The following is a 20,471-nucleotide window of genomic DNA, read 5'->3' as shown; positions in this document are numbered from 1 at the left end:
AATATTCGGATCATCCACGCTTAGAGATCTATGCAACGAAAGAATATTTGGATTGCTTTGAGATATGCGCAGTGGATGCATAATCATAACCATACATTGATCACTTTGAGATCTTGGCAGTTAGATGAATATCTGGATCATCACAGTTGCTTTGAGATCTATGCAGGCATGATGTCCTACTTCCTCTCAAATCACCTTTTCTTCTTCTTTTTTCTCTTCCTCCATATTGCCGGCAGCCAGTAGAGTGCACACACGGCAGCACCCATGAGCCCCTCACAACAACACCGACAACATCAATATGCCACTCCCACATTTGTGACGAATCTCTCTCTTCTCCCTAAGGTCCAGTGCTCCCCACTGCCCAAACCCTAAATTTCCTCCAATTTCTACAAATTTCTCGATCTATGACTTCAAATTCTATCTTGATGATCTCCGACATAGCCTAGTTTCAACCTCTTTAGCCGCCTCGATCTATTCTTACTCCACCAAATCATGATCTCTCGAGCTCGAACCATTCATAGCCCTCCATCCTCTTGCCTCCATTGGCGGCATTGGGATCTCTGATAGCCAGAGCCCTCATCGTATTGAGATATGTGCAAGTAGACTGATGATCCTAGTCATGCACTAGTTGTTTTAAGATCTATGCAGGTGGATAAATAAAGAAATTTGTAGCAAGTTGAGATTTGTGCAATGGACGATCTAATAGTGAATTTGCAAACGATCCAATAGTGAATTTGCAAGAAGAAAGGTAAGTTTTAACACCACTGTATAATGGGTGTTCCAACAGTATATCCTTTTAGGGCTCGTTTGGTTCGTGGGAAGCATTTTCCTTCCTAGGAATATGATTCCTGGGAAACAAATTCCTAGGAAGAGAATGCCTAGGAAAGTACTTTTGGCATGTTTGGTTGACCATGGGAAAGTGACAAATTTCCAAGGTGATTATGTTTGGTTGGCCATCCACTTTCCTAGGAAAGTTATATATAATTCCTATTATGCCCTTAATAAAAATTAGATTTTTAATGCCTCTTTAATGCTTCTTTAATGCTAAAGGGACTTTTTGGAAAAAAGTAAAAATGGAGTGATTCCCGCCTCATGGGAAAGTAACTTTCCCATGTTTCTCATGGGAAAGACTTTCCCATAAAATGTGGGAATCACATTCCCATGGGAATACAACTTTCCCTTCTCTCTTCTTTGAAAACTCCAACCAAACAAGAGGCATCTCATTACTTTCCCGTTGACCACACTTTCCCCCCTTCTTTTTCCGCGAACCAAACGAGCCCTTAGGCTACGAAGGGTAGTTTGGTTATAATATAATTTTATACTACCATGTGATAGCCACATGATACCACTTTTTAAGATAAACGACACGGGGAGTTTAAAACCATTTACAAACTTGAGGGATCCTCAAGAATGAGGAGATATTTTTCAAATTGGCCTAAAGTTGAGGGATCGTTCTTGTAATTTTACCTTTTAAATTTTTACCAATGCCATCCCTAGCGGTCTTGTCATCAATTTGGTAGCTCGATCTGGACGGCCAAAATCAACCTGTTCCAACCATATCGCCATCATACAAACGGTCCAGATCAATGGACTGCAGATCAAACCAAGCAGCGTTTCTGGTGCCCGGTCTTAAACCAACCCGACCAAAATAGAACGGCCAAAGAAAACACTATAAAAACCCTACGCGAGGAATCCCCAAATCCATTCCCTTGTTCACGACCCCCTCTCGCGTTTGTCATCCGCTCCATTCCTCAGCGAGCATGGACTACGCCCTCGCCGAAGCCCAGCAGCAGCAGCAGCAGCAGCAGCCCCCAGGCCACCAGGCCGCCGCCCAGTACCACGACCCCGCCCAGGCCCAGGCCTACGAAGCCTACTACGCCTCCTACCATCACCCCCAGTACGACCCCTCCGCCTACCACCACCCTTACCACCACTATTACCCCTACGACTACTCCTCCTACCAGCATCCTCCGCCCCCCGCCGCCCATCCCGACCCCGTCCCCGTCCCCCACGATCCCTCCCACATCCACCCACCGCAGGCCCACCACTATCTGGCCGCCACTGCCGCGCCGGCTGGCGGGCATGGGTACCCCCCGCCGCCGGAGCAGCAGGCGCCGGGATCGTCTTCGATGTCGGCGGAGGCCTCGTACCCCGTGCAGCCGGGGCTGAACTCGGCGGCGGTGGCCGCGGTGGCGGCGCTGTCCCAGCTGACGCAGTTCGCGGGGAACATGGACGCGGCCGAGCGGGCGATGGCGGGGATGCAGGATAGGTCGTGGCATGGGAAGAACGGGGGGATGATGGGGCCCGGTGGGGGGCCGCCGCCGCCGCCCCATCATCCTCATCACCCCCACCGCCAGCCCCATCCCCCGCAACTCCACCCGATGCAGCACGGGGCAGTCTCGGTCAGGCCTGGGGTATGCGCTGTTTGATACTTTCCCCCTATTGTTCGATTAGGGCTTTTCGAGAGCCAATTCTTAAGTTCTGATTAGATTGGGGATTATTCCCTATTTTTCTTTTCTTTTCTTTTCTTTTTCCGCTATTTGATTTTTTTTTCTTAAAAAAAAAAACAGAAACACGGAATCTGATGCAGTCACGGCTCTTTAATTCCGCACTTTAGACAGCTAAACTTCGTGTGCTTACTTTATCTTTTATGGTGCTTCAGGAAGATTATTGTTTAATATTCGAGCAGCACATAGTCGTAATGTCTCTCTTTATTTTATTTTATTTTATTTTATTTAGTAGGAATAGGAAAGGTTCCGTGGTGACTTAAATTTCAGACTTCTATGAAGGCGTCTATTTGCTTGGTGATAGTGGTTTCCATCAAGTCACATGTTTAGACGGTAACTTCGTAGTGCAACAAATGGGCATTCAGTCCACCAAAAAAAATCTGTCATTTATTCGACCCTTTGGGAGAGTGAGGCACCCTAAGTTTTTTTAGTTTGATCACCTTAATGTTTGATGATTGATTTCATTGAAGGTGCTACATGTGCTTGATGCTGACCTCATTCTTTGTGACAATCTGGACCTCCTGTAGGTCTTCTGTTTAACTATTCTAATGATTACAATTCTGTAACTATGTTTGCTATGCTCTTGATCTCAAGTTTATTATAGCTCAAGGATGATGAATTGATCTTGGTAGGTTTGGTTACATGTAGTTCCATAAGGATAGCTTGAAGGCTATTGTATTACCTCTCACAATGTTTTACCTTTCCTTTTCTCTTTTTTGTTTTTTTTGGGTGAATTGGCTCCCTGGTGCATAACTTGCATGACATGGTATTTCATGCCACAACATGTTAGTGAAGCATCTGGGTCAGCGAACTGGCTTGAGCACATGATACTTAAATTTTTGGATAAGCCTTGCCTAGTTACTCTTGCATTTCATTACCTTTTAAAGACCATATGCAACATTTCCCTAGGCCTTTGAATTAATGCATATCTCAATTCTTTGTTTATGTTCAGCTAGAGCTGGTTAATATTTATAGGGTGTTCGGATGCCCTAGCATGCTATCCCTAGACAGCAGGCTGCTTTAGATGTTTCCGGAAAAAAATTGCTAGCATGAATAGTTGACCAGTGGCTTGATCTCCAAAGTAATCGCCAAATCCTAAATCCAAGGGATTGCAGGATCTCTAGCTTCCTCCCTTCCCCTTTATTTCTTGATTCCTACACTCTTCTTCTTCTTTGCAGTCCCCTGGGCTAAAAAGCTGTCAGCTAGGCATGCTAATTATATAGCATGGATAGGCATCCAAACTCTCTTTCTTTTTTATCATAATAGATGCTAATAGTGATTTAAATGTATGTCTTAATTTGTTCTCATTTCACAACATGGCACACCCTATTTTCAGATATTATGTTCAAATGATCAAAGCAGTCTTGATTCAGTATTCAACTATCTTGACTCCCCATTTTTCTGTTCCTCCAATTCACCCCCTCCTTCTCAAGTTCCCAAAAAGTGAAGAACTTATCTTGGATGATTGTCTCTGGAAACATTACCTCTTCTATGTTTTTTTAAATGTTGTTTTGAGAAGGTCGCTTCTTCTCTTCTTTTTCCCCCCTCTTTTTTGTTTGTGGACCTAGGTATGTTTCTGCAGGTGCTTTGTGTTGAAGTAGGTTTTGCCGATTGATTTAACTCAATTTCCTAGGATCAGATATGGTAGCATAAAGATGTGAGGTGAGGCAAGTTGGTTGCTTTACTTGCTTCTGGTTTTCCTTTGAGTTCCTGATTTCTTGCATTCTTTTCTTTTTAACCGATTAACATAAAAGATTGTTAGTTTGGTCCTTAGTGTCAAATGGTGCTGCTTTATGTTTTGATATTCAAGTATTGATGGGTTGAAGGCTCAAGTCTGATTGAACAACATATCTGTCAATGGTATTAGTTGCAGCATTCTGCACCAGTTCCATTCTTTTATATACATCCACTTGCCATCCATGTAATTATTAGTTTTACTCTGGCTACAAAATGAATAATGTACCTTTCTTTATTGTTGCATTGGGCCCAAATCTAAATTGGAGCCAAACATGAAGAGATGCATTGGTGGGGTTTGGTTCAGTTCATGCATGACGTGGTCTTGCCTGAATGACTGAAATGGTCTAAAAAGTTTTTTCATGGACCCACTCTGACCTGGTTAGCTATTGAGCTGGGTAAGGGTCCATCATCATCATGTTCCGAAAAGAATCTGGTTTCAGTCCGGGTCTTGCATGACCTGGTCCAGACCTAGCTTGATTGCAAGCCTAAATGTGCTGGATATCCAATTTTTGATGAAATTTGTGCTTTATTTTGAGATTTTTAAGTTTCAATCTTTTAATTCAACTTGTGTTTGGGGGGTAATCTGTAAAGTGATGCATCTAGCAGTTTCTGAATGCAATATGCATGATTTTAAACAGATGCAATGACAGTTAAAATATCAGAAAATTACCACATAATGGACAGATCATATTACCTTTGAAGGAGAAAGAGAATACTACCATGTTTTACAAGTTTAACTGACATGTAAGCTCCAGTATATCTGCTTTGGTGGAGGCATACTCCGTTTGAGATTGGCCTGATCTGATTTTGATTTATGAGAGCAATAGCAATTGCCAATTGGAATCTCATTCATGCAGGTTTCATGGTGAGCGGAAAACCATGTCCTCCTACAAATTCATTGTGTTTTAGGACCTAATATGTGATTCATTTGAGTTTGGAGACATTGATTTTTGGATGTTAAGCTATGTATTCACGTATAATACCACCATTGGAGTTGATTTGTCAAATTTGTCTGGCCATGAGGGATAACTGAGACATCCTCAAAATCATTTAAGCAGACAAACAGGTGTCATGCCTACTACCTGATTCATATTCTGAGAGATTTTGAGGGGTTGTTTGGTTGCTGGTCATTAGCAGCACTGTGCTGTTAATATTAGGGGCATAGTGTAGCTGTTATTCAGGCAGTAAATGAGGACAGCTGGTGAGAATACCCATTATTGGGTTGTTTACCAATTGTGGGTATAGATATAGCAGATTCTCATGATACTTGAAAAATAAATATTATGAGAGTCTCCCAAGATCCCTTGTTTATACTCACTTAATTCTCATTTAATCTTTGATACCGGCAACCAAACTTCCCCTCTGTGGTTAGCGTTAGCTTTGACAAGTAGGTTATTCTACTTCTTTCTTTTCAGATCCTGTAGATGCCTGAAGATTAGATATCAAGAAATGCCTCTTTGGCATTCAAAATGCTAAGTCCTTTTTCTTTGTACAAAAGGAAAGTTGATTGGGTGCTTTTATCTCTCTTTACTTGCTCAGTGTTTCACATTGGCCCGTTGGATTCGCTTCCTGTTTGAAGTTCCTTCGCCAAAAATAGGTACGAAAAATTTCCTTCCTTAACTATTTTATGTTGTAGTTCCTTGATTTTGGTTTCCTGAGGTTCCGCCCTGGAAGTTGTTGAAGACCATGGATGATTTCATCAGGGATTAAAATAATGGTGTTTGGGTCCCACTCATTATCTCTAATGTGGATATGCGTTCTACCTTGGGTTCCCTTGAGACACTTTCTTGGTCTCCTCTTAAACACGTGTGGAACGCTGGAAGATGGAGAGGAAAAGGGGAAATTAAAGATTTTGATATTATCATGTGTATAATATGATTGCAACATCCATATCAATACATGAGTTGATTGATGGTGCAATGGAAATAGAAAATTGGAAGAACAAATAAATGTGGCGAGAACGCATGTTGTAATGGAGATATTTTAATCCCTGATTATCCATGGTAATATATGACTCTTGCTCCATATTTGTTAAAGAAACCATGCACGTTTTCTTTTTCTTATATAAAGACATTTGTGTTCTGGATTTATATTGGGAAAATATAGGTAAATGTTGATCACTCATGTCATGCTTTAGCAAGGGTGAAGTACTTAAGTTACAAGCTGTTACTATAGTCAAAAATTCTTCACTCATTTCTAGTATGCAACAACTATGGACTTTGATACCTGCGCCGGACAAAATTTTCTCCAAAACTACGGAAGTAAATTTTTGACAAATTATAAGCTCAGGCACTTGGAAGCATCCTTCTCATTCATATTTAGCGCTGAGAGGCTGAGCAACTTTTCCCCTATTGTGATGAGGATTTTCACTAAATTTACATGGAGCTTCACTTTTGGCAGGTTAGTTATTCATAGCAGTTTAAAATGTTGAAACAGGGCTAAGAATTTTAAACGACTATTTTTCTAATGACTTGTAATTACAAAAGAAAACATGCAAATCTGTGAGCATTTGGAGATGCATGGCTATGATTATTAGCAAAACAGAATATTGAAATTTGTTGTGACAAAATGATTATATATTTCTGATGATGTACAATTATAAAAATAAACACATTGATGTTTTTAAGCATGTGGACATGTAGGGCCATGTGAATAAGCAAAATAGAATGCTGCAAGTTCTTGTTACTTATGGTACACCAAGACATCTTGCTGAATGCATACTTAAAAAGCATGTGAGATAAATACTGTAGAGTGCATGAGCTTATAAATATGTTTCAGATTATATCTTCTCAGCTAATCTTAAGATATGTTTTTCGTATTTTTGTGAACAAGAATCGCTAGGCTTCTCTAGGTTCTATAACTTAAGATACATATAGATGCATGTAGGCATCTTTTGTAATGCATGTGTTTATGCTTGCTTGCCAAGGAAAAGCAGGTTCCTTGATTATGTTCTCATGCCTGTCATGCACTCTCTTCTATTCTCGATATAATTTGTGTCACTAATTTTTGGATGATATCATTCTTTCCATTCCCCCGCTTTTCTTTTGAGGTTGACAACGCTTTTGATTGCATTATAATTGTGAAATCTCTCTCTCTCTCAAGGTCCGCCGAATCGGTACCAAGACCCGTATTGGTGAGCGCCGACCGACACGCCCTAATTGCTTTTGCATTTTTTCCAAAAATTTAATCGGTAATAACTCTTTTCGGATTTTTTCTATGAATTTAAGTTTAATTTGATATTTTTTTGATTTTTTTATTCTTTTTGATTTTTTTGGATGTTTCTATGATCCCAGTTTAACCTAGATGATGCATCTTATTGCTTTACAATGATGCAAATCATAAAATAAACAACATAAAATATTCCTAATTCAAATAGTGACGTAAAAAATATAAAATAATATAATCAGTTATATACATTTAAAGTACAACGTACATATTGATATCTAAAATCGGGTTGAGTGGCGATGACTCTCGTAGATATTCGGATCATAAGCATAGTCAAGAGGCATATCAACCCATCCTTCTAACCAAGCGACTTTGTAGTCATGCACGCTCATCGCATAAGGAACGCGCGCCGGGTTATAAGCACTCTCAGATGTCTCGTTGAAGCTCTGGCTTCGAGATATGTCCTCTGGCTGATTATACGATCGTGGAGGGGCCCATCCGAATAATGCTACAGTGGCCGCATTGTGGCAATAATGCCACAGTGCTACTTGACTTGGTGCGACCGACCGGTTTCGGCAGGTTTTGGTTCTGATCCGAAAAGGACCGGTTTTGGCCGGTCCCATTGCGGTTCCAGCCCGTATGGGTTGGAATTGTTTCCTATTAGCGAACCGACCCAGTTTCCAATTGGGTCAGTTCGGTACTCCTGAACCGGGTGGTTCGGCTCAGTTCAGCGGAGCTTGCTTCAAGGTACGCGGTACCGACCATACTGACGTACCGGTGGGCATCGGTACCGGTACCGTACCGATGGGGCTGGTTCGACTAGGTTTCGACCTCGGCGTCGTTTTTTTAGGGAGTTCTCACTTTTGGATTTTTTTTGATGTTTGTATGTTTAGGTTTAAGGTTTAAACTAGATGATGCATCTTATTACTTCCAAATGATTCAAATAATGAGATGAAGAATATAAAATATCTTTAAATTATGTTACAATCAATTACATACATTTAAAACATTCTCGGATATCTAAAATCGGATCGAATGGCGATACTTCTCGTCGATATTCGAATCATCAGTATAATAAGGAGGCAAATCAACCCATTCCTTTAACCAAGTGGCGTTGTAGTCTTGTATGCTCAATCTCTGAGGAATGCGCGTCGGGTCATAAGAACTCTCGGATGTCTTGCTGAAGCTCTGGCTTTGAGAGGTGTCCTGTTGTTGATAATAAGGCTATGGAGGGCCCATCCGAATATGCCAATACCAAAATTCGATCCGTAAGATCTTTCGGGCTGCGTAGGATAGTAGCCACCGGAAGATGACTCTAATGCACTATATCTATAGGCTAGCTGAGGCCGCGGATAATAGGAAGACTCGAAATTTGATATATCTATAGATCTTACTCCACATGCAAGGTCATTTGCAGCTACTTCCTAAACAACCTCGAGGAGATCGTATTCAATATGCAATGGTATCCGACCGGGGTCTATCAGACGGCCTACCGTGGTCCGTATCTTGTGTAGCATATGTAAACTGGGACTCACCGGGATATCGAAAACCTGCCTCCGGCTGTGTCTCATAAGTAGTACCATACTGTCCTCCACTCCCTCCATGGCTAGCAGATCCATCACCACCAGAACCTTCATCGCCGCTGATCCAGGTCTCCTCGACACTCTCCATTGGGGCCATTTTCTTTTTTTTCTTGTTTGTTGGGATTAACGCTCTCCTGATCGAGTAGACTGGGTACCAGAGCATCCTCGTTTGAGCATTTCTCGATCATCTCTCTAAGAGGGTGTGTCGTACTGGTCATGTAGTGATTAGCTCTCCTCTGGCCACGTCCTATCAGCTGTGGAAGTGCGTGGAATGTTGCGCTCAGCCCATTACTCTGGATCGACCCTAGCATCGCTGGCTATGAAGCCGACTAGTCGTCGAGGCGATTCTGGCTCGTCAAGCTCCGACTCTTGCTGCTGGCCCACAAGCCAGCCGAGCATAGGATCATCATCATTATCTGTGAAAGTTCTATAGATGGAATTTGTATACTTGAGGTCCACTTTCTCCTAAATACATTTTAGCCTCAACCGTAGATTGTAGTGCACATAAACTAGGTTATTGAGGCGCTTTTGTGTTAAACGGTTTCTCTATTGCTATGGATGAGGGCGAAGGTAGACCAATTGCGCTCATAGCCACTCGAGGAGACCATTTAGGAGAGGATCCGGATAGCTATCCGCTTAAGATTTTTTGCGGATCCGCCAAAATGAATCCACCATTCAGCTGCAAAAATATTGAAGATAATTACATATATGATGGCCTCATAGTTGAAGATAATTCAGCTGCAAAAATATTTTGTTGATTTGTATTGTACCTAGATTCATAGTTATCTTGCTCACGACGGCTGGTCGTTGTCCAAAGCTGTAGCTACCCTTCCTAAATAATTTGGTCTGTGAAAAAGAAGCGTGTTGTACTAAGTTAATAATAGAAGATTCGATATACTTACACATGCTACTAAATCATAGTTACCTTTTCTATACATGATGCGGCGACTTCTGGATCAGGCTCCATCTTATAAATAACATTACGCAGAGCATCAAGAAGTTTATCATCCATACCAATTCCACTCTCGTACCTGAATCGAAAATTCAGGTAGTATGTTGCACATAGACGACACCGTCTTAGTATAATTATACAAATATATCCATCAGTATAATTATCAATGTTATCGCTTACCTGCTAGATGCAATTTAATACCCATTTGGGCTTTCCACTGCCGCTCAAGGATGTCGATATACTCGTGGGCATGGGCTAGATCTGCCTTCATGATCTGAGCCTTTACCTTCTCCATAATGTGATATAGAAAGCCCATCTGAGGGTACCTCTCGCTATCTACGATCCGCAGCACTTGATATAATAGTTTGATAGCCTTGACTATCGTATTGGCCTGCTGCCAGAATCACTGCCTCGTCACCAAGTCTTCCATTCTGCTCCCTTCAGTGCCGGCTTGAGCATATCTACTTTCTTGCTATTCGAGCTTGACAAACATCTGACGTAGGGCTCCTTTCTTCTCGATAAGGCTATCAAGTGCAATGTAGTTCGTAGCAAACCGTATGACTTCTGATCTCAGAATCTCTTTTCCTGCATACTTTCTCATCAATGAAAGAACCCAATTATGGCTATAAATATACTTGGTAATGCGTTGGGCTATCTCCACCGTATGTTGCACCCTACGGAGCTTTTTAATGTCCATTAGGATGAGGTCGATGCAATGTGCAACACATGGAGTCCAGAAAATTTGTGGTCGCCGCTCCATCAAGATCTTCTCGGCCAACTTATATTGCGGCCCATTATCAGTGACGACCTACACGATATTTTTCTCTCCAACTTGATCAATCACCTCCTCCATAAATCTGAGGATGTGTGAGGCATTGTGCACCTGATCCGAAGCATTAACTAACTTGTGGAAGAAAATCTTCGCATCACAGTATGTCAGAAAGTTAATGATGCTCCGTCTTGTCGGACCGGTCCGACCATCACACATCAGAGAGCCCATATGTGGGCCACTTGCTCTTGTAGGAGGCAATCCAATTCTCTAGCTCCTCCTTATTGTTATCAAGAAGCTCATCGTAGATGTCCTTCGAATCTGGGGGATCGACATTGAGACCGGCAGCCTGTATGGTGGAAATGGCAGACTTGTAGTACGTATTGTCTGCCGCATTCGCTGGAATATGGCTGAAGTAGAACTAGAAGCCAATAGCTCGCCACATCCTTCTTCTTCTCCTTCCACATTATGTCTACCCTCTGCTGCTTCGAATTTCTTCTGGAGAAGGCATGCAGATCTACATCATGGATTGACGCTCCTGGTGGAATCCATCTAGAAGATTTCTTTCGGTTACTAAAACCATTCAGGATAGATGCAATCCAGCCACGTCCTCTGCTGTCGCCCTTCCTGACTGAGGTTGTCCTTTGAAACTCTAGATCTTGTATGCTTCTACCAGAACCGGCGCCCGACTCGTAAAACGAGTGCCCAAATCGAGCCCGATGCCTCGCCACCTCCTCTTGCTACCACTAATCATTCAGGCTCGCTTGCATGGCATTCTGGATCTATGCCTTCTTATCTGGACCCTCAACCTCCTCTGACTCCATGAAGTGATAGGAAGGTGCTTCTACGGCTTGGCATTCCACCTTCGCCTTCTTCTTGGTAGCCTTCTCCTTGGTCGCTTTGATCTTAGCGAGATTTTTTCTCATCAGCAGACGGATATTAGGTGGGCACTCCGGGCACGTAAATACCTCACAGGAATTATCGGCTAAATTCACCGAGCATCTTTCCATGCTCCCAGCCAATATCATGCTCTTGGGGTTGCCCTCTCCTTGATGGCTCCATTCCTACGGCCACATTAATTTATTTTTAAATTTTAAATTAATTTTTATTTTTTTAATTATAAAAATTAATTTACCAAACATTAATCCTTCCTCCAAAAATGATTTTTGAATTATGTACAACGTACTGCTATTTTTTATTTTTTTTATTTTTTATTATAAAATTAATTTTTATTTTTTTTATTAAAATATAAATTGTATATATTCTGCAAAAACAAAAGCTACAGACTCAGTTCGATATTCCTGACCAATAGGGTCCTTGACCCTCTCTTCTCATTTAGAGCTTTCCTGTTTAGAATGAAGAAGAGTAGAGAAAATTTGGTCACGTAGATCTTCTATTTCGCCGGAATTCGTTGATTGCTCCATACTCATTTACAATGAAAAAACTTTTAATGTCACCATGCACATCGTCCATATATCTACAACATACAAAAATTTCAAGATGAAATGGAAACATTGGGCATCATTTTCTATTTTTTTGGCAATTTTTGACTTATTTTTTAAGCAATTTAAAAGAAATATTAAAAAAAGAATATAGGGGAAAGAAATCTTATCTTATTTAGCTTTTACTAGATTTTTTCTTGAAGAAAAACGACGCTTTTTGACCCTTCTTAATTTTTTTCACGCCTTTGTCTTTGCCTTTCTCTTCCTTTCCTCCTCCTTTGTCTCTGCCTTTGCTTTCAGCTTTTTTCTGCCCCTGCCTGATGCATAAAAGCCGAACGAACGGACGTTGCAGCGCGTGTCCCATGCATTGTGGCAGCCACAACGCGTGGCACTTTTGGCCACGCTGGGTGCTGAAAGTGCCACAGCGCGTGGCGCTTTTGGCCACGCTGGGAGCTGTGCCACTTTCGAAAGTGCCATAGCGCGTGCCACTTTCGAAAGTGCCACAGCGCGTGCCACTTTTGGCCATGCTTGGCGTTGTGGCACTTTCAAAAGTGCCACAGCGCGAGGGCTTAGCACGTGGCTTTAGCCACATGCTGTCTCGTGTGAAACAACCCCGAATCGGTGCGAACCGAGCCGGTTCGCACCGGTACAGCCCATGAATCGATCGATTCCGACCCAGATTGGGTGGAATTGATTTCCATAGCGGTACCGGACCGGTGCCTGTCGGAACCGGTCAGTTCAGCAGACCATGCCTTGCTCTCTCTCTCTTTGTTCCAAAAGTTGCATATTGCATGTATTCTTTATGAAGGGTGCTTTATAATGCATTTTATGTATAACTTTGGTACTATCTTTTCTAATTTTGATCAAGGTTTGCCATCTCGGTACCGGACCTCGTGCTGGTGCTACGCTAGCACAGTGTTGGTACGGTACGTTATGGAGTTTTCTTAGCATATCGAATGTCGGTACGCCACCCATACCGAGTATCGGTACCGAACCAGTACGGTATGGTACACTTCGTACTGCCTGATTCGGGCCGGTACGACATACTATGATTTCAATTATGACATGGACTTGCACCTTGCTTGAGCAAATGTTTCACAAAACATCAAGTTTTTTCTTGGAGTGCTTATAATACATGCTAGCCTCCATTGTAGATGATTTTTGCAAGGGATAACTTGCCTTGGTTGATGCAAGAATGTAGTAGGAAGGATTACCTAGCATTCCAGGGTTAATTTTTATTGTGTGGGAATTATTTTAATATGCAAAATTTACATTGTAGATGCAAGGGTTATTTCTAAGAATTTAAGATATGAAGTTTTGAGTGGAGTTTAATGGACCTCGATAAAGGATTAATTGTGCTGAGATTTTGTAGCAAAAGTAAGATCTTGCAACCAAAGATTTAATAAAATTTTTAAGAATATCTAGTGGATCATTGATCGCTTAGCCTTTCTCTTCATCAAGATCCACAATTTTGGTATCGGTTATTGTGCTGGGACATTATCGGTACGTTACTAGTTTGGTATGATGCAATCGGGACGATATGGTACACATCCAATACTAAGATAGCTCTTGACCCTTTTTCCTCACTTAATGGTACTGTGTGAAATTGTCCGGTGCATGTCGGTACGATACAGTATGCACCTCAGTTCCGGGCGGCAACGGGCAGTATGGGATGGTTTCATTCTGTTTGGACCGGTATAGACCAGTTTGACTCATATCAAACTGAACCTTAGTACCGTACTAATACCTTATCGGTATGGTACAGTCAGCATGGGTCAGTCCAGCTGATCTTGCTGTTGACACTCAAGGAATTTTTCCGTTAGAAAATGCCTTGGAATGCAAAGCTCATTTCCACTCATTTCTCCAACTATTACTTGGACTGTTTTGCACCTTCTCTATGGTATCTTTGCCATGCTTGAAGTCATCTTGAGGCATGCATGCTCAATTATCAGTGCAGTTGGTGATCAAATGAAATACTTGTTTATTCCTATGAGATGACATTGTCTCACTCCACCATGGTAGGGCCTACTCATGAATACAGGATGGGGGAGACTTGGAGGACCATGTAGCTTGCCATCCATTGAATCTTCAGAATAAGGGATAAAGTAGCGCTCTAGCAAATCAGCCCTAGATGCAAAAACTTATTCCGTTTATATATCAAGAGAAAGAAAAGGAGAAAAGAATAGATCCATGCAATAAACAAGCTAAAACTACCATAATCATAGCAATTACCACCGAGTGTATCCTCATCCAAGATTTTCAGTTTTGGCTGGAACCAAACCATTTTATTCAAAACGGATTGTTTTGGTTAATTTTGGCCGAAACTAACCAGTTTTGGTCTAGTTTAGGGGTTAATCTAGTTTCTGCTGAAACTTACTGAAAGTAATTTTAAATGGACTTTAATGTTTTGTTTTAATATTTACTATCATATTTAGTTCATTTCTTTGTATAGGCTATATGGTATTAGTTTGCAATGATTTTTCTTTTTTTTCTTGAGTTACAAGTGGGAGTAGATAATAAACATGATGATTGACATGCCAAGAACTCTAAAATGACCCTTATTATAGTAGTTTACAGTGACTAACTTGAACAACTACAAGACATTTCATAGGGATTATTTTGAATGTAAAATATTTACGACATTCTGTAACTATAAATAGTCACTTAATTGTAAACATATGAGAAGAAATGATAAAAAATCAATTTACTTGTTGGTTTATGAAAAAAATGGAAAAAAAAAGTTTTGAATGAACCAGGTACCGAAAGCTTCATAGTTGCTAAGTACAGTTAATTTTCAACAAGTAAATAATATGGGTATGTGTGTAATGAAAAAAAATAATGTGGGTGAATTTCCCCTATATGCAATATTAGTTGCAGCCTAAAATTGTCAAAATTACAGAAATAAATAACCTGACATAAAATGCTCCAAAGTGTTATAAACTAACTTCTCTTGGCTTCTTTTTTTGATTTTTCTTTGAATTTATGAACATTTTTATTGGGAACTCCAAAACGTGGGGCGAATCTTCCAAAACCACTGAAATTGCAACCAAAATTCCATGAGGCCGGTCAAAACTGAAACCACCAAGTTTTCATACTTAGGAAACTACCTCATGACAAATAAAATTTCGGTCATGTTTTTTGTTGTTTATGTTTTCCACGTTCAACTCTTTTTTATAACTTTAAAAATTGTCATATACAAAAATCACTACTCTGTTTGTGAATTTGACAACATATGTAAAAGTCAAGGTATTTACTCATATTTTCTGTTGATTCATTAAGTTTCTTGGCAAGAAATCTGGAGAATTTATTTTCTCCTGCTTAATCTTGAACTGATGCTCCTTGGATGCATGAACTTTTACCGGACACCATAAAACTATTTTATGTCAGAAAGCATAATTTCAATTAATAAGAAAAAACATATGCAGTTTTGAACCTTATATTTTTCATTTGTTGGTTGATCCCTGAATAAAGGTTTTTCTTCCTTTTATTTTTAGCTTCAAATCATGCCCATTTAACTTACCTTTTGTAAAATAAATGGAAATTGACCCAGAAATGAATGGAGTTATGTTCAATTTAACGGATCTTTTCGGATTTCTTAAGACGACTATAGAAGTGTTGAATGTTCTCTGTTGCAGTTTTTGGCTTCAGCTTGCCATTTGGAGTGCGAATGGAAAATTCATTTATTGACATTGGTGTGCTGTGCTGATAAGTTTTTATGTGCTCATTCTTAAAGACTTAGAATGAAAAATTTCCTGTTATCTACAAAAGAGTTGAAAATTTCAGTTGCATACTCAATGAGGATTGAGGACTGATCTCGAGAGGGTTCCATTAGACTATTTTGTATTAATCATCTGTTTGTTTTTCTATTTTTATTATTAATTGAAATGGCTTAGTGATATCTGTTGCAAATAAGAAATGCTTGTTCCAGATATTATACTTAACTATATCTTCCTGTATGTGGGCATATAATTAAATGCTTCCTTAGTTGATAGAAGAAACTTCCTTTGCCTAAGAAATCTTTTGTAAACTATCTTGATGGTTTCCACCCTCTTTCCTTTTTCATATTTGTTTTACTGATTTTTTGTATATTGATAAAAAACATAGGCCCTGTTTCTGATTGCTTTTTGAAGGGGCCTAAAGTGCTTTCTAGGTGATATGTGGATGTTTGGAAAAAAATCTGAAATAGCTTTCTGCTCCTTTCAAAAGTTAAAAAACCTCGATTTGGCAAAAGCTCCAATTTGGAGCTTCTCCCCAAAAGTGCTTTCTAAAGCCGGAAAACTATTGGCACGACCAAAATATCCCTCATGAAAAACAATTACAATGTTTAATATAATATTTAGATTAAAATAAAATATATAAATTATAGATTAACAATACTTTACACTAAATTATATCAATACGAAAATAATATTATAAGATATAATATTAGATTAATATGTAATAATAATAATTGTAATACTTTATATTAAAATTTTATAGTATAATTACTAACAACAATAGATGCGTTATATTATATTATTATAATATATTATAATAACATATTATAATATGTTATTATATCATATTATTTTATTTTATGGTACTATACTGTACAATATTACATTACATTATACTATAATGTGTTTTATTATATTATAGTATATTGTATATACTAATATTAAGACAATACTCTATTACTATCGTTATTATAACATTATTATATTCCTATAATGTTATACTATTATTGTACAATATTATATTATTCTAACATTATACTATTCAAAATAAAAATTTTGTAAATTAAAAATACTTTATAATAATGGCTTTTGATAGCACAAAGAGCTAAAAAATTGAAAGCACTATGCAACATCTTTTATTGTCATTTTCTCATACTAAAAACACTTTTTCAGTTTGTTTATCAAACATATGTTAAAGTTCCACGATACTTTAGAAATGTAGTAACTAAATAGCAAACATAAGAGCTCTACTTCCAAGATCTATACTGACAAAAGTTCTACTACCAAGAGCAATCCCAAACATGGCCATAGTCTTTGCCTCTAGAAATGCTGTTCCGATAGTCCAAACATGGCTTTCACCTATTCTCCCATTTCTGCACTTCTTTGTGTATATTCATGATTTTCTATTTCCTTGGATTTAATTTTCTTATCATGGATAATTTCACTGCAGATAGGAATGGGTTAAGTGTTCTGAAAGTGCATGCATTGTTATTTCAGCCATGTGATATTCTAACCAAAATGTTAATACCTGATATGCTTGATTGCATGTCACATCCATTTCTGATTCTCATATCAATCCTGCCCTGCTTCTGACGATGTTCAAATATTTATTTGTCTTTCTATCTTCAGTTATTCATCAATGTTTTATTTACCAGCTTTTTTTTTGCCATAGTTATTCGTGCCTACTCTGATTGATACTTTGAAAATTTTAAGGTTTTTGCTCCCATTCTCGTACGTATTTGTTATTTCTAATACTGGGTATCTAATCTGGATTGCCAGTCTTGTAACAACTTAGATATTAGATAATGGTTTTGAACATATCCTTTCCAGGTGAATTTCCAACTTTTGGCTTGGTTTGATGTTTGTACTGTAGAAAATTTGTATTGTAGAAATTGTACTTGTTCCGATTCCGGATCACAGTTCTAGAAAGCTTGGTTGACCTGCTTGTTGGCTAGGCTTGAAGTACCATGTATGGGGCTGTGTCAGTCACATACAGGCATGGTATCTACTGCTGTGTGCCTGCATTGGTTTACTTTGTCGATTTTGAGGTGGTATGGCATGGTATATAGTGCTACATACCTTTGTATGCCTTGGAGGCAGTATGTACCATGCACTTCAAACTTTGCTTGTTGATGCCTTATGAACATAATCAAATTCTCTCATGGTAGATTCCCCCGACCTTGATGACTGTAGCTTAAGGTGAGGGAAGCCACTTATGAAGTCCCTCTCTGACCAGTTCTTGTTGCAATCCATTTTTGTTTCGGTAATAGATCACTTGTCCATCACCAAATTTTTAAACTTTTGGAGCCTTGATGCAGGGTGGTGGTAGTTCTCCATTCAAGGGTGGTGGTAGAAGGGGTGGTGGGCCTTCCAGAGGTGGTGGTGGCGGTGGCAGAGGCAATTTTGGCCACCACCCTCCAAGGCAAGATGTTGGGGCAGCTTCTCTTGTCCGTGGTAGGGGATGGGGACGAGGACGAGGACGAGGACGAATTGGTAGGGGCGGGAACAGGCGGTTCCAGCAGTCTGCTCCTGACACACATCAACCTGATGCTGCACCTGCATCAGTCATGGAACCATCAGTAGTACCAGAAATAAAGCAAGGACCAGGACAGGCACCATCACAGGCATCAGCACTGGCAGCGGTGCCATCTCCCATGCTAGCAAGGCGTCCTCTCCTCCCTGTTGCCTGGTGCGATATCTGTAGGGTGGACTGCAACAGCTTGGAAATTCTGGAGCAACACAAGAATGGCAAGCGACACAAGAGAACTGTGCAGAGAGTTCAAGAGATACAGGCTCAGCAGAAACTCATGGCTGAATTACAAGCAAAGGTCGCTGTGAAGCCTGAGATAGTCCTCCAACAGGCTGACGAAAACAAGGCTGCTGAAGTGATTGAAGTGAAAAAAGCTTCTACTTCATCCGAAAACATGCAATCTGCTATTCTGTCCAATCAAATCAGTGAAGTGAACAAAGCCTCCACTGCATCAGAAAACATGACAGCTGCAGACTTTTCTGACCAGGTTATTGAAGTAAGTAAGGGCTCTGCTTCATCAGAAAACTTGCCAGATGCAACTGTGACAATGGAGCATAAAATGGAATTTGGGATGCAAAGCGAAAATGTTGATGGACAATCTGAGCGTGCAAAGGAAAGGGAAGCAGGAGTTGAGGCAGCACTGTCTGATGCACTGCATGCCGAAGCAGCACAAATGGAGGGGCACACAAGGAGGCCAAGGATGGATGGCTATGATAGGCATGAAAGGAGGCGTCCTCCAAAGCGGAAGGCGATGAGGTTTGGCCGTGGTGGGAAGCGGTTGAGGAGCTTTGAACCTGTGCACAGAAAACGTCCTGAGCGTCCCAGGGAGCAGCCCAGGGTGTGCACACTGTGCAACGTAACCTGTGACACTTTAGCTGTATTTGAGTGCCACTTGTCCGGGAAAAAACATCTTTCCCGGATCAAGCGGTTCCAAGGTCAAGATACTGTTTATGGCCCCATCAGTGTCTATATTCCTCCAAATCAACCAACAGCCTATTCACCTCAAGCTCCAGAGCCATTGTTCTATGGCCTTAAAAGTCACGAGATGCTCCAGCAGGAGGCTTATGGGCTTCAAGGTCTGCAAGTAGAAGGTTATGGGCTTCAACAGGGTAATCAGGCCAAACAAGCTACAGAAGCTGAAGGTCCAGGTCTGGTGTCTCAGGCTGGGCAAAGTGCAGAACATCCGGATAATAAAATTCCTGTAGATGGGTCCCTGGAAGCTGTAACCATGAATATTGAAGGGCAAACTGCGATTTCTGAGTTTGAACAAAAGGAACCTAGTCAATCACTTCCTGCTGTTTCTGAGTTTGAAGAAAAGGAAGCTGGTCAATCACTTGTGGTTTTGGAGACTGCTACTATGAAAGAGGGTGCTGCTTTCCCAGATACTGAAGATGTGATACCTCTTCCAGCAGATGGAGCGGCCCTTGGTGATAATGTTGTTCTGCCGGGACTTGATGCCAGAGATGAGGAGCCAAATGCTAAAAATAGAGAACCTGGCAGTGGGGGCGACACGGCTTCCCAGTGAACTGCTAAGAATGCTTGGGTCGATCCAGTTTCTCCATCTGGTCAATCTTTTGTGCTTTATTAGGTTTTTACGGATAACCATTGGCTGAAAGTAGAAAACTTTATCAAATTGACTGTACAAGCAGGTTCTTGGCTCTTGGTTTTATCTTCATAGTATTCCTGATAAATTGGTGCATGACTTTATTGTGGGATTTGACTTTTCTGGGATGCCTTGCTTTAATCTATGCATGGATGAGAAACAAAGTGGCTACCTCAAGCAAACTCTAGATTGATCCTATATCTTTACATATGCATTGCATGGATTTCCTTATCTGAAAGTAGTCAGTGTATGTGCCACTCAAGATTGTCACACCATTAGAACTGATGGCATGCTTGAGTGGTCTGTAGCTTTTGAAGTACCTGGGTGTTCTGCTTAGTGTAACCTGCTTGACCCTGAGCTTGAAATGATAGTATGCTTGCCTTGGAAAATTCTGTAATTTGTACTCATAATAAATGGTGAGAAATGCTTGCAGGCCCAAGGGAGGGCACAGTCAAAACAAGACACAT

General features: G+C 40.4%; 1 protein-coding gene and 1 pseudogene across 1 annotated transcript; one reads left to right on the top strand and one right to left on the bottom strand.

Annotated features, from left to right (window-relative positions):
• The first annotated feature begins 1,660 nt into the window (after positions 1-1,660).
• Positions 1,661-20,168, top strand: LOC103705118 (uncharacterized). Its single transcript, XM_008788732.6, has 2 exons — positions 1,661-2,414; positions 18,190-20,168. Exons 1-2 carry the CDS (start codon positions 1,761-1,763, stop codon positions 19,924-19,926), a joined length of 2,391 nt encoding a protein of 796 aa, XP_008786954.3. The 5' UTR covers positions 1,661-1,760; the 3' UTR covers positions 19,927-20,168.
• Positions 9,526-10,797, bottom strand: LOC149768121 (uncharacterized; annotated as a pseudogene).
• Positions 20,169-20,471: the final 303 nt, after the last annotated feature.

Source organism: Phoenix dactylifera, chromosome 3, assembly GCF_051530095.1.
Source record: "Phoenix dactylifera cultivar Ajwa chromosome 3, Ajwa_hap1_PhDact_Kaust_v1.1, whole genome shotgun sequence".
Taxonomy (NCBI): Eukaryota; Viridiplantae; Streptophyta; class Magnoliopsida; order Arecales; family Arecaceae; genus Phoenix; species Phoenix dactylifera.
The sequence above is the reverse complement of the archived record's forward strand: the minus strand, read 5'-3'. Positions and strand labels throughout refer to the sequence as shown.

Bases quoted from the DNA above. Each gene is read 5' to 3' on its own strand.
- LOC103705118 (XM_008788732.6), top strand. From the start codon at position 1,761: ATGGACTACGCCCTCGCCGAAGCCCAGCAGCAGCAGCAGCAGCAGCAG. The intron at 2,415-18,189 runs GTATGCGCTGTT...GCCTTGATGCAG, and splicing joins CAGTCTCGGTCAGGCCTGGG to GGTGGTGGTAGTTCTCCATT.